At 40.2% G+C, this 14998-nt stretch overlaps 1 protein-coding gene across 2 annotated transcripts in view; it reads right to left on the minus strand.

Moving 5' to 3' along the window:
• Window positions 1-13328, minus strand: part of SMARCAD1 (SNF2 related chromatin remodeling ATPase with DExD box 1) — a 59111-nt gene extending 45783 nt beyond the window's left edge. Inside the window, exons 1-5 of one of the 2 annotated variants that reach the window (XM_080931920.1) lie at window positions 13257-13328; window positions 12543-12782; window positions 5760-5937; window positions 3307-3472; window positions 1951-2017 (exon numbers count right to left, since the gene is read on the minus strand). In XM_080931920.1, coding sequence (XP_080788046.1) covers window positions 1951-2017; window positions 3307-3472; window positions 5760-5937; window positions 12543-12732 — 601 coding nt within the window. In that variant the 5' untranslated portion in view covers window positions 12733-12782; window positions 13257-13328. Of the gene's footprint in view, window positions 1-1950; window positions 2018-3306; window positions 3473-5759; window positions 5938-12542; window positions 12783-13030; window positions 13050-13256 lie in introns of those variants that run through there. The other variant, XM_080931921.1, reaches the window with a different exon arrangement.
• Window positions 13329-14998: the final 1670 nt, after the last annotated feature.

Below are 14998 nucleotides of genomic sequence, written 5' to 3' on the forward strand. Positions count from 1 at the left end.
ACATAATAATCAAAATCTAAATCAATAAAAAAAATATTAAAAGCTGCAAAGAAAAACAGCCAAGTCAAATACAATTGCAAACACATTAGATTTATATCTACATTAAACTTCTCAACACTTTTTTTTCTCTTTTATTTATTTATTTTTATTATTATTATATATATGTACACTGTAGCTGTCTTCAGACACACCAGAAGAGGACATCAAATGGTCGTGAGCCACCATGTGGTTGCTGGGAACTGAACTCAAGACCACTGGAAGAGCAGTCAGTGCTCTTAACCAATGAGACATCTCTCCAGCCCTCAACAGAGAATCTTAAAGCTGGAAGGACCAGGCAGATGTGTGAACCCTCTAAGAAACCACAGATGCCAATGTAAACTACCATAAACAAAACTCTCAATCACCATAGACAGAGAAAACAGGATATTCTTAGACAAATACAAATTTAAGCATTATCTATCCACAAATCCAGCCCTACAGAAAATATTAGAAGGCAAATTCCAACCCATGAAGGTTAACTAACCCAAGAAAACACAGGAATTAAATAATTCCATACCAACAAAAAACAAAATAAGGGACGAACATGCAGACACACAAACACCAAAATAACAGGAATTAACTGGTGTTGGTCACTAATATCATTCAACATCAATAGACTCAATTCCCCAATAAAAAGATCCAGGCAAAAAATCCATACAATGGAAAAAAAAAAGCATCTTCAACAAATGGTGCTTGTCTAACTGGATATCTACATGTAGAAGAAAGCAAACATATCCATATTTATCACCCTACACAAAACTCAAGTCCATGTGAAGGACCTCAATATAAATTCAGATACACTAAATCTCATATAAGTCAAAGTGGGAAATAACCCTGGAATGCAGTGGTACAGGAGACAATTTCTTGAATAGAACACCAATGTTTCAGGCTCTAAGATCAACAACTTATTAATGGGATCTCTAGAAACAGAAATGATTCTGTAAGGCAAAGGACAGTCAACAGAACAAAACAGCAGCCTACAGACTGGGAAAGGATCTTCACTAACCCCACATCTGACAGAGGGCTAACATCCAAACTTTGCAAAGACCTCAAGAAGTCAGTAACCCAAATAACCCAATTAAAAACTGGGGTATATATCTAAACAGAGGATTCTCAACCAAGAAGCACTTAAAGAAATGCTCAAAGTCCTTAGTCATCAGGGAAATGCAAATCAAAACAACTCTGGGGTTCCATCTTACACCCATCAAAATGGCTAAGATCAAAAACTCAAGAGATAACACATGCTGACGAGGATGTGGAGCAAGGGGAACATATTTGTAATTTTAGCACTCTGGAAGCTGAGGCAAAAGACTTTGAAGTGCAAGGCTAAACTAGGCTAAGTTATGTCTTGGTACACAATCACTCACAAAAATAACATTTAAAAACGGCTAACAGAGTATAAGTTTACTTTTATCAATTTATATGCGTTTGCATTACAGGTACCTTTTACAGATATATTTTGATATATAGAAAAAATAAACTTAAAAAAAATCAAAAGAGCTAAATGATTGAAGATGTTTTCTACTCCAAGTTCCTTCAGATCTGTTTGGTTTTCCATCAGAAGCCTGACACAGCTTCTGAAAGAATGCTTATTTCCAGCTAGGGATTTCCACAAGACCTTAATAATGCTAGTACTAGCTCAGGATTGTAGACTTATAAACAAAGCAAACATGCAATTGAGTAAGCATGACTTCCAAAAGCTTGAATTACAGAATATGATCTGCAGGGGGAAAAAAAGCAGCCACCAAACTGCTCTCAATGATCTCCGTGACATTACCTACCCTTCCCAAGCTGGTTTCTTGTCCCAGACACTAAAGCTACCGACACTTCCCAACGTTGGGAGTAAATGGTAGGCAAACGTTAGTGGCAGCTGTGGTAAGTACACAGAACTCAAGGCTAAGAAAGGCATACCTGCATCACCAAACATCAGCAAGGCAGCAGCAATGGCTCCATCCATAGTGCTTGTTGAGTCAATCAACTAACAAGGAAAAATGACAGGCGTATGAACACCTGAAGAAATATTTCACAAAGACCTCACTGTCTAACAGAATAACATGTAATATGTAACATATCTACCAAACATAAGAAGATGCATCATCTAGGTGAGAGAATATGTGATCAATGTGTAAGCCCCATGGTAAATTTCATTCTGGGGTTCACTTGTTACTGAAAATTCAGATATAAAGTAACTTTAAAAAACAACAACACAAATCCATTCTTTTCTTCCCCTCTCCCAAGAGAGGGTTTCTGTTTAACAGCCTTGGCTGTCCTGGAACTTGTATATCAGGCTCTCCTCAAACTCAGAGGTTGACCTGCCTCTGCCTCCCAAGTGCTAGGATTGAAGGTGTGTCACCTCCTTATTTACTTACATTTCTTTAGTTTGACCCATGAAGGATCACAAGAGTCCTGTACCAACAACCTCTGCCTAGATATCAGCCCTCTGTCACTTTGGAACTTAGCGTGAACTGTGCCACTGTTTCCACGGGTCTGAGTTTTGTGTCCCCAGATTACTCCTAGAGTCTACCTCCAGGAGTTGCTAAGCTGGTTTATAAGCACAGCTCTTGCCTGAGTGGGATTCAGTTTCACTTCCAGCACAACCACCTTCAGTTTTAAGAAGAGTCATGAGTCTGTTCTCTTTGCTTCTCAGGAAGTCACTTCTAGCCAAAAATGGCCTTGCAACAGTGCCCTCCAGACATACTTGCCTTGGAGAGATCCTGTTCCCAGCAGGCCTCCACAGGAGCCAAGATATCTTTTTAAAACTGGGTATGTATCATAACTACAACACTGAATTCAAGAGATTTTTTTTCTCATCACAACTGCAAATAACTGTAAATAAATAAATAAATAGATAGACCAGTGGGCACAAAATATGCTATGCAAGCTTCATGACCTGAGTCGGCTCCCTAGATCACAGGCTGAAAGGGGAGAACTGATTCAGACAACTTGTGCTCTAACCTGCACAGAGTGCAGTTGTGTGTGCGTTTGTGTGTGTGTGTGTGTCTAACCATACACAGCTGGAAATACCAATCAGTGGTTGAGAGCAGCTGTTGCTTTTGCAGGACTCTGGTTTAATTCCATTTACATAAGTCCAAGAACCCAGTTCAAGGGGAACTGCCACTCTCTTCTAGATTCAACCAGCACCAGGCATGCAAGCGGTGTATATACACACATGCAAGCAAAGCATGCATTCACATTTAAAAAATTCAAATTAAAAAGAAGTCTTTAAAACTTAAGTAAAATAAAGGACAATTTTTAAACAGGTACAACCTTTAGGAGATCACTGTCACTTCTTTGTGGAAACAGTTCCTTCAGCGTCTGAAGCTTAGCATCTTTTAGATCTTCCAATTCTGAAAGGTCTTCCAGTTCTGAAATGTCTTTTTTTCGTGTAACAGAAGGAAGGTCATGGGATTCTTCGTCTTCAGATGGCTCTGAACTACAAATATTATCACATGGGAAAACACAATTTTAATGTATCTCACTAGTGTTTTCTGCCGTGATAAAGAGAACATTTACAGGAATTAAATGTAGTCAATATTTGCCAAAGGAAAAGAATTTTTACCATCTTAACATTAACTTAGGTATATATATATATATAAAATTGGAAAAGTTCTCAGATTATTTCAACCAAGAAAAAAAACAAAACAAAAACAAAAAAAAAAAAAAAAAAAACAGCGAACTCTCTGATATATCTACACAGCTTCTCCCCTCCTTCCTAAACTTTTGTCAGTGTTCAGCATGCTAGATGCTGAGGCAGTATGAAACCTACACTGATAAAAAGAAAATATTTCTTTGAGTAGCTAAGTTATTAGGACCTGAGGATAAAATTATCAAGGAAAATAACGCCTTAGCAAACAAGAAGGTTGATACTACAATAACCCATTTTAGTCCTGTTCCACTCTGCTATGCTTGACATTTAGAGCAAACTTAACTCACTTATTTACCCAAGCAAATCTAATTGCCAAAATTTAGTTTTACAAGACTAGAACACGAACTCACTCACATACTCTAAGATTAGAACACTCTCTCTGTGTTTCTCACTTTAATTTTTCTGTCTTTTCCTTGAGATAGTAAGATGGTATTAATTATCAACTTAACTAATGTCTAGAATCAGCTGAGAGGCGGGCTTCTGGGGATATCTGTGAAGAATTATCTTGGTCATGTTAACTGATATGGAAAGATCCACATTAATTATGGGCAGGATCATTTCCTGTGCAAGGATCCTAGACCATGTAAGATGAGAAAGCAAGCTGAGCACAAGGAAGCACACATTCTTTCACGGCAACAAGAAACTGAGACATAGGGTCTCATCTGGCCTAGGTGGCCTGGAACTTACTGTGTAACTAAGGATGGCCTTGAATTCCTGCTTCTTATGCCCACCTCCCAAGTCCTTAGATTGTAGGCACCACATCCTATCTCTTTCCCAGGCTGAGAACCTGTGCCATTCTGTTTGAAAGACAGCCTCACCTTAACAGTAAAGAACACACTCAACAAATTTTAAAAAAACAACATACCCCCTTCCTTACTCAAATCAGAGCTACAGCTCATTCTAATTGCTGGCCTGAGGTTGAGAAATATCCAAGTTGAAATTTTTTTGGTGCTACAAGAGAATGAGATACAAAATATGTAATTCCCTTACCAGATTCCGAAGCCAACTTGAAGGGAGTAATTATCTAACTAGACAGAAAAATCTGCTCATCAAAATGTGTAAAATTATATATAATCCAGTGGATAAGCATCTATATTATATTCTATACTGACATTTGATATACTCTATATGGAAATAAATGAGTAAATCAGGAGAGAAGGGTAAATTTTCTATATAGTAGAAAACTAATAAAACTGTAAATTCTACAATGACAGTCAAAATACCTCCCTTTATAATTAGCATTGCCAACAGAGGCAAGGATTCAGGATAAAAATGGACAGGGTCACTACCCAGTCATAAAGACTCTCCAGACTGTTTAATCATTACAAAGAGGGAAAAAAATGGTAGTTCATCATGGAAACCCAGCTCAGACCAGAGAGAAAAAAGAAAAAAAAAAAAAAAAAAAAAAAAAGAAGCAAAGACAGACAAATGCATACCATGTGCTTCCTATAACATGGTGAGGACACAAGATCATTTCTGTAGTACCTGCCCACTAAATTTACATTTAATCATTAAAAAAAGCAGAAAACTTCAAGCTGAAAATATCCCACGAAAAGCTGACCTGGCACCTTTAAAGACAGCTATAGTGAAACACATGCTGAGATACAATTCCTAGCAAAGGACATGAAAGAGACATGACAAAGACAAATATGATGCTAAGGCAGATCTACTAGGTATCTGTTCCTAGACTCAGTAAGTAATCATAAGGCAATTACAGATGATTAACAGCACTAATTAAAATCATTCCCTAGGTTGGTGACTCAGCGGTTAAGAGCACTTCTCTTCCAGAGGTCCTCCTGAGTTCAAATCCCAACAACCACATGATGGCTCACAATCATCTGTAATAAGATCTGATGACCTCTTCTGGTGTGTCTGGAGGGTTACAGTGTACTCACATGCATAAACTAAAATCATTTTATTTTTAGAGAAGGTTAGTATTAAAATTTTCCCACTAAACTTTTATAAATAATCATTTTGTAGAAACAGAAGACAAAGGCAAAATAATCACAAAAATATTTCAAATTAGTTATTTCTGAAACTAACATGTCAAGAATGACAGTCTGAAATGGCTTACACTATAATCACTGTGTCTTTGCTGAATTTTTTCTCTTGTACTGTACTGGAACAATTTGGAGAAACATCTTCACTATCAGATGATAAATCAATATATTCCTGTATTGCTCTTTGATTTTGCAAAGATGATAAACTTGGTTTTCTTTCATTGTCTGGAGGTTCTGGAACACTTGAATCTTCTGAAAAACAAAATGAGAGATATTCTGAGCAAGACCAAAGTAAATTTTTATTAACTTCATCCATGTGTTACTATTTAAAAAAAAAAAAAAAAAAAAAAAACAATCACCAATTCCTTGCATTGTTTCTGTCTTAACCAAAATTTCTTTCCATTGACACAGAAGAAAAACTACAGGAACATGAACCCCTCGCCCTAATGTCTGCTGAAGCTTCTCCCCAGATGAGAACCAAGAATTATTCAGCCTCCTAAGGCTTTCTCCCTTCCCAATTGTAAACCTGACGTTTTCTAAAAATCTCATCAGAGATTTACAGTAAAAGTTGTAACACCTTGTGAAAATGTAGTGACACAGTTTTACCTTATCTGACTGATTTCACTGATATAGCCATCTGTCTCAGTTATCAAAAGAGAGAGAAAGAAGAACAGAATGTGCCTCTAAACCCACAGAACAAGAAAATTCCCAAAGCTTCCAAAATCCCAGTTACCCCCCAATCCACTATCATGTTGTAGGGTCTGAATTAGTTTCTACCCAAGCAACCTCTTAGACTCATGCTTAACAGTGTTTTTAATAAACTTCAGTGTGCTGCATCCAAGCTTATCCAGCCAGGAATTATTCTCTGCAGAAACACAAAAATAGTTAAGGTGGCAAAAACATGAAAAGAACTCCTCAGGCTACTGCGACAGACTGGAGGGGTGCCCCTACCACTGATTACACTTCTTTTTTCTTTTCTTTGAAAAAATATCTCCCTATATTCGAAGTCGAGCCACCAGGTCCACATGCTTTTGCCTCCAAGTGCTGGGAATACAAGGCATAAACCCAATAGACCCAGCTCCCCTACAGCTTTAAATCTCAAATAAAACAAAAAGATAAAAACAATTGCTACTCCCCCCACACACACACAGATTCAGGAAGAGAAGTAACCACCAGATGACAATACTAGGTCCCAATAGAGAGCTCGAATCCAACAGTTAACAGGTAGTCCTGGCAACTAAATGGTTCACAGAATACAACCAACAGTCATGAGTCTGAAAAAAAGTTAGTAGGCATGGGTAGGTAGAGGTTGATAGACTGAGAAATAAATGGGAAGGAGGGAGACCACAGTCAGAATATTATATACATGTATAATCTGTCATAAAATCAACTTTTTAAAGCTAAATAACATCAAAATTAACTGGATCAATGACTTCTAAATAATTATTAAGACCTCATCCATAGACACACAGCTTATCCCTTTTTTGGAGATAAACTAAAGAAGGCGTGTCCTGCTACATGCTAAGAAAGGAGTACCTCTGAACCCCATTCTGGGGGTCTAAATTAGCATTTTCTAAAACTTCAGAGCCATGGTAATAATCATTATAACCATTCCTTTATTCCCCATTCAGGTCTAGGGACTGCACAAAGCACCTTACACACTACCTCCCTGCCCTATCTTGGCCACAGCAATCATGAGGATTCGTGTAAGTCAAGTTCACCAGCTACTTCACTTATCTGTGAAAACTGTCATTCTGCAGTAGCACAAGCAGACAGTAATATCTGCACAGCCTTCTTTGATTTCTGAGTAGTTCTTAACAGTTCCTTTCTAGAATTTATTACGACATACATGTGGAGGTGAGAGGAAAACTTGGTGAGTTGTTTTTCTCTTCTCTTCATGCTGGTCCTGTTGTCTGAACCCAGGTCATCATTAGTCTTGGTAGTAAAAGCAATAAAAGTATACAATGCCTTAAAAGGCCAAATACTAATTGTGTCCTACAAAAGTGAGCAGTTAACTGAAAAAAAAAGTCCCAAAGTTATTCTCAGAGACAGCTACTGTACTTATGGCAAGACTTAATTAGATGCAAATTACCATTGTTTCTTTAAAGACACTGTAAGTGAATTGTTTGTCTACAAAATTCTGAGAAGACAATGAACACTATAACAGTTCAGACCCTTGCACTGACTCACAGCCAAATGCCTTCTGTGTTCAAGGTACATCAGTAGATAGATACAAAAGGCTCCAGAAAGAAGGTAAGTTATTGTTCATCTTGCCCTAAAGAAACAAATAGGACACAAGAATTATCTATACAAATTACAGTGAGATATGGTGAAAGATGACTAAACAAAATGCTAAATTGTCCCCACATAACAACAAAGGTCATCATAAGCTATGCAGTGGCTTTGCAGTCAGCCAGAGAGAAAAGGGACAGTGTCTCAAAGAGAGTCCAGGCCTACATTAGGTCTATCTTTTTCTTTTGTTAAGGAGATGGAAGGTTGAGACGTGGTCTTCTTGTGTGTCTGTAGAGCACGAACTCTCTGAGAACTGGAGGCTCTCTTGCTTCAGCCTCCCAAGGGCTGGGATTTCGGGTGTCTACCACCAAATCTGACTTTGATTTTGTCTTTTTAAGTGGCCCAACACGAAGCTCAGACAAAAGCAAATAAATCACTTAGGGAAGATTAAATAATCAGAGATAGTTTAAATTACCCTGGTAATTAAAAGGTAAAGCCTTTCTCAATATATAAAAGAACCTTTACATCCATGAGGTAGATTTATGGAAGCTGGCCAATTCTCAATAGTATAATCATATATATTGTTCTATCATGACAATATGCTAACAAGACAATTCCCTCAAATATCAATCAGCCCACATATCCATCCTTCCAGAATGGAACTGGTGAGACAGTCCATCAGATGGGCAGTATTTGCTGCCCTGCCCTGTGAGCTGAAGTAGAACATACATAAAAGGATAAATAAGTCCACAAAAGTGTCCTCTAAACACAAGAACACAGAGGCATGGGTGCAACCTTTCCCCACCAAATTAAAATAAATAAATAATAATATATGTTGGGGGGATGGGGGAAACAAACAGAAGTTAGGCATGCACCAGTATAGTAACACATGCCTATAATCCCAGAACTTGAGAGACAGATACAGGAGGATCAGGAATTTAAGGCCAGTCTTGTTTACGTGTGTTTGAAGCTAGCCTGGTTGTAACATAAAAGCATACAAACAAAAGATCTAGACAGAGAGGTCAGCAGTTAAAAGCAGTTGCTGTTACAGAGGAACCAGGATTAATTCTGAGCACCCACACCAGGCAGCTCACAACCAACCTCAGCTTCATACTACCAATGGCACCTGCATGCAAATGGTGCACCTGTATACACACACATACGTACACACCTATACATACATACATACACACACAAAGGCATGCATACATGCTTGCATACAATTTTCTAAAAACTTTTCTAAAAGGAACAAAATTCAACATGAAGCAGTAATAACCCAGCACTTGCAATTAGAGGCTGAGGCAGGAACATAATAAGCCAGGCTGGTCTACGTGGTAAAGCCCCGTGTCAAAATAACAAAATAAAAGAACAACTAGAATGAAAAACAATCCACTATAAAACTGGACCATTTTGAGTGATATAATAGGAAAATCATTGTACTATGTCACAATACTTTCTATAGATGATTCACATGCTCATGTGCTCTCTCTCTCTCTCTCTCTCTCAAGCTCTAGAAAAAATGAATACACTAAATACAAGATTGAAGAGCTATTTCTAATACCACATCTCAAGATAAAAAGTGACTATAGAATCACTTCAGGTTTAAGTCAAGGGAAAGACAAGAGGGAAAAGAGCTGGTATACACCCAGGTGGTAAACTCTATCTATTGCCAGCATGAGAAAGAGTAAGCCCGTGGGAGGAACTTGATCCTAGAATTTCGTAGATTAAATAAACATGTAACTGGAAAAGCTTGGTTGATACTAATGACATGTGCCAATACTGCACGAAGTATGTGGCACTCAAAGCATACCTCAAGTTTCAGTAAAACAAAGAACACAAAAAATAATTAAGATATAGAATAGCTTTACAAATGTTCATGACTAGACCCACTGTAAGACAGTTTAGAATATCATCCTAACAGTTCAACTGCTAGGTATTTATACTGAAAATAAAGTTTCAGAAGCTCTTGCTATAATTGATATATTTTGATACTTGTTGACTATTCTATCCTCCAAAAACTACAACCAGAGCCAAAGAAATTAAAATAAAGATAAAATGAAGAAAAAAAAAAAACAAATGGTTTATTGAGAATTAAGATAACTTCAGCAGTTAAAAGCACTGGCTGCTCTTAGCAGAGGGTCCAGGGTCAATTCTCAGCATCTACAAAGCACCTCCCCAGAACCTGATGCCCCCTTCTGGCTTCCACTGGCAAAGGCGCACACATGGTGCACAGGCATACATACGGCCATATACACAAAATATTCTTTATAAAAAGGTAACAGCTTATAGGTATGGGTGTGTGTGTGTCGGTAAGCTTGCCTACATGGATATATGTATAGTGTGTATTTGTTTAAAATACATATTTAAACGTCCTTCCTACCACTCCCCAAGGACAACTCTCTCATTTCTAATCTAACATATAATTAAAATACAGCAAGCTTTTTCATTTATCTCCTGTTATTTCCTTAAATCCCTCCAAACACACTTGTGATCAAAAAAGCCAAATTTTAAAAAAGTGTACCAGTATTGGTAACTTGGAGACTAGAGCACTTGCCTAGTATTTCTAAAGATCTAGCCTTGTTCCACATCAAAGACAGACAGACAGACATGAATTGATTGTACACTTTCAAATCCAAAATGCTAAGGACTACTTATGTATACGGCTCAATGTTAAGTACTTACATAGCATGTATAGTGTCACGGGAAGGAAAGGACAGAAGGAAAGAGGGGGCAGAGGGAAAGAGTGGGAGGAAAGGAGGAGAGAGCATGCACACTAATACATAAATAAATGGATAATCCTTAGAAAAAAGAATAAGGAATGATAAATGGCCTCTCTACATTTGGCAAGTTTAGGCAGGATGATTGAGAAATTCAAAGGCATTCTTATTTTCACCACTGAAGCAGAGACAGGTGGATCTCAAGGCCAGCCTGGTCTACAGTTCAAAGGCAGCCAGGACTATACAGAGACCTTATCTCAAAACAAACAAAAAATCATTAAGATTGGAGCTACATTGGTTAAGAGCACATATTGCTTTCACTGCAGACCCAAGTTCAATCCTCACACTTCCACATCACGGTTCATTGAAGAAAATCAAGACCAGCTCTCAAACAGGGCCAAGGCCTGAAGGCAAAAGCTGATGCAGATACCATGGAGGCGTGCTGCCTACTGGATTGCTCCTCATGGCTTACTCAGCCTGCTTTCTTAGAGAACCCAGGGGTGGCACTACCCACAACAGACTGGGCCCTCCCCCCATCAATAAATTAAGAAAATACCCTACAGGCTTGAGTTCAGCCTGATCTTATGAATGCATTTTTTTAGCAGAGGTTCTCCCCTGTCCCATGTTCACTTGTGTTCAGCTGCCATGAAGCTAGCTGGTACACTGGGTGAAAATGAGTATGATCTATCATTCTGGCCACACTAATGTAAAAGCTTTTGAAACACTGTTTGCCATTAGGACATATATCATTGGAACAGACACGAAAACTTGTAACATTACCATCACATTCATCAGAAACTGTCTAATATGCCTGGCTCACTCTCAGGAATCAGAATGTCTAAATGTTTAATAGGTTCTATCAAGCCTCTTAAAACTTAACCTCTGTGGGTCTCATTTCCAAAAATGTGACTACTAACCCTGTAAGATTATGAGGTGACACATGAGCTTCCCACAACAGCTAAAATTAAGTGTTCAAGCTACTTTGTGGCCAGTCAGATGGACCTGCAAATAAAAGCTTTTGTCCCACAAACCTGACAACCTGAGTTTCATCCCAAGAACCATGATGGAGAGAACCAACATCTCAATGTGTTCTCTGACCTCCACATGCTACGGTGAGTTACATTCTTGTTCAAAATCTTCATTTTCGACTTACTTTTCTTGGTTCTGCTCATCTATAATGGTTACTACAATTGGTTTAAAATGTTTTATTCACTAAAAGTAACAAACTATTCAAGTGAATTCTAGCGATTTCCAAGGAGTTAGGTGGAAGAGTATTTAACCTTTCTTTGGATATAGATGTTATCTTTAAGCACCTGGCACATCTAGCTCACAGAACTGATCAGTGCTGGGTGAAGCATGAAACCACATCTGTAATCCCATCACTGGAGAAGGTAAGGCAGGGAGGGAAACTGCTTTCAAAAAGCCAGGAAAGGATGTCAGGTGTGGTGACATGTGGCTGTAATCCCAGCAACTGGGAGGCAGAGGCAGAAGGATCCCAAGTTCAAAGACCATGCAGTTTCTCACTGGCTCAAGGCTACAAAGTCAGATCCTGTCTCAAAAGGAACAAAAGAAACAGAACAAGAGAATAAAAAGCTAACTAAATTAATAATTTCAAGGTCTACTAGAACTGCCTACATTCCCCTCTGAGTAGTCATTCTGACCCAAGAATTCTGCAAACTCGGCTCTCAGCGTCCACCATTGTGCAGTATTTCAAGAACTCCTACAAGTGAAACAATGGAGGCAGGATCGGTTGGCCAGGTAGTTGGTGGCTATGGCAGTACCAATGCTGTATTTCAATGCACAAAATGGGAGGCACAGTATCCATCCGTGTAACATTACAAAAAAGTGGGAAATCCCTCCTGCCTGTCACCTCTGGATGCTCTATCAGTCTGTAACATTGTAACTCACCTGTTTTTTCAGTTACATCTGAGTCTGGGGTGTTTGCCCTGGTACCTTCCCCTTCAGCATTCTCCTCTTCAGCACTAAGAGAAATTGGTGACGAAGGACCGGCCTGGGAGGACTGAGGGGCTGCTTCAGGAGCTTCCTCAATCTTAATCCTTTTCTCAAAGCGAAAACGGTCCAAGTTGAAAAGATTCATATTGATAGGAACCACCTCCCTGAGGGGGCTGACAGCTTTCAATGAACTAGCTGCAGGGAGGAAACAAAAAAGGGGGGGGGGGGGGAGGTGGGGAGAGATGAAGCGGTGAGAACAAGGAATCGCACAAAGCCACCACACTTGGCTCCAGAGAAAGGGGGTCCGCACAGACGCCGGAGCCCGGTTCCGGATGCGCTTTGTTAGGCCACACGGAGGCGGCGGGCTGGCGTCCCGGCCAAATGCCCGTCGCGCCCTCGCCCCGGCCCGCGCGATCCCACGAGCCGACCCTCGCGGTCCTCACCCGGGCCGCTGAGGCGCGCGCCCGCCTTCCCGCCACTCAGCCCGCACCGAGCGCTCGCCGCCTTCACTGAGCCCGCGAGGCCCCTGCCTCCGCCGCGGGGACACAAAGGGCCGAGCCCGGAGCGGCGCGCCGCCCGGAAGTAGACGCGGCGAGGCCCGGGCTAGGAGGAAGCTGACAGGCCGACGCGCCGCCGAAGGGAGCCCGCCACCCGCCCGCACGCACTTACAGCCTGGCAAGCTCCTCGCTGTAACAAAGGTGGGAAAGAACAAAATAATTCTTAGAGGGAGGCGACGGTAACCTGGCCGGGACCTTCCAAAGAAGCGCTGGGCAAGCCACGGAGCGCGTAATGATGACGCAACACGCAGCCCAGGCCTTGTTCTTCCAAGCGTCGCATGGTCAGAAAATGTCTGAGAGCGCTGTTGTCATGGTAACTTGTCTCTACCTCGGCTAGATTCTCAGGCTGGGATTGTTCCTTGGTTCCTTTTCTCCGCGCTAGCTACAGAGCTAACAAAACAATGAAACAAGATGATCACAAATGGTGTCGCAATGTATAATTAATTCGTGATTTGTATGCTATATTCCACAATGTCAATCCGCAATGTAAGTTTTCACTAAAATTGTGTTTGTCATCTTGGACCTGACACTGTTTTAATTGTATATGCTCAGTCATTACAAGACCGTTTTAGGAAATAAAAAAGCTGAGGCCTGGCTGGTGAGATAGCTAAGCGGGTAAAGGCGCTTCTGAAAGGTGCTTGTCCCTAAGCTTGATGACCTGAGTTCAATCACCTAGAACAATTGAGTAAAAGGAGAACACTAATTCTGAATGTTGTCCCCTGCCTTCTGTTACAGCACTCACATACATACATACATACATACATACATACATACATACATACATGCATGCATACATGCATAGTCCTGCAGATGCTAAGTCATTACTAAGAGACAATATCTGACACTTTTGAACCTAAAGGCTGTGTTTGAGCTCCTCACCCACTGCTGACATGACTTTTCTTGGTTTTGTTTGTTGGCGTTTTCTCAACTCGTCGATTTGTGATGGGTGGTACCAGGTTGGATATCCATGCAGGAAGTGATCCCATACCACACCAAGAAGCATCAGACCAAGGAGGGCTCATACATCCTCTTCTGTGATTCATCCACCTCAAGGAGAACAGCATTAATCCCTTGTATGGGCCATAGCCCCATCACTGGACCCCACCCTTGAAAAGGTTTCCTCTACCCTGCTATACTAGAAAATAACTTTTACCACGCACATCACCTTTTGGGAGCACACACCAACCACAGCCAAAACCTAAGGCAGTCACCGTAGCACATTCCAGATGGTCTAAACAAAAGGAAACATTTTCTCCGTGATCTGAAGTGCACTAAATGTATTTTGTGGAGCAGATCTATTCTGATATCTTTTCTAGGCTTGTAGATGCCATCTCCTTGTGGCTTCCCTTACCTTCTAGTGAGAACATAACTTGTACCAGACAAGGGCCCATGCTAGTTACTTCATGTTAACTATGTCCAAGTGTGGTCCCTTTCTGAATTACTTGGGACTTGGGACTCAACATGCAGATTTTGTGAGAGCATAAACCAACTACTAACAGTGAACCATAAAGGAGAACTCTGTAAATAGAGGATTTGAGGCTGATAGTCACTTTTTTTTTTTAAGCCTTCTTCCTTGTGACTCTAAAGATAATCCCTCAAAGCCTCAAAGTTCCATGTTTAATCTTCTGCTTATCACACGCTTCTCTGACAAAGTAGACATTACATTGATGGCTAGATATATTAAGCAAATAATACCAGAATATAGACCTAAAATGAGTGACATGGTGCGGTGTTCTCCTTGACAATGGCCCCCGTGGGCCCATAGATGGGAAGGATTAGGAAGTATGGCCCTGTTGGAGAAGGTGTGTCACTTGGATGGGCTTTGATGTTTGAATCCCCATGTATGTGGACTGA

This window comes from Micromys minutus (genome assembly GCF_963924665.1).
Source record: "Micromys minutus genome assembly, chromosome: 18".
Lineage (NCBI taxonomy): Eukaryota > Metazoa > Chordata > Mammalia > Rodentia > Muridae > Micromys > Micromys minutus.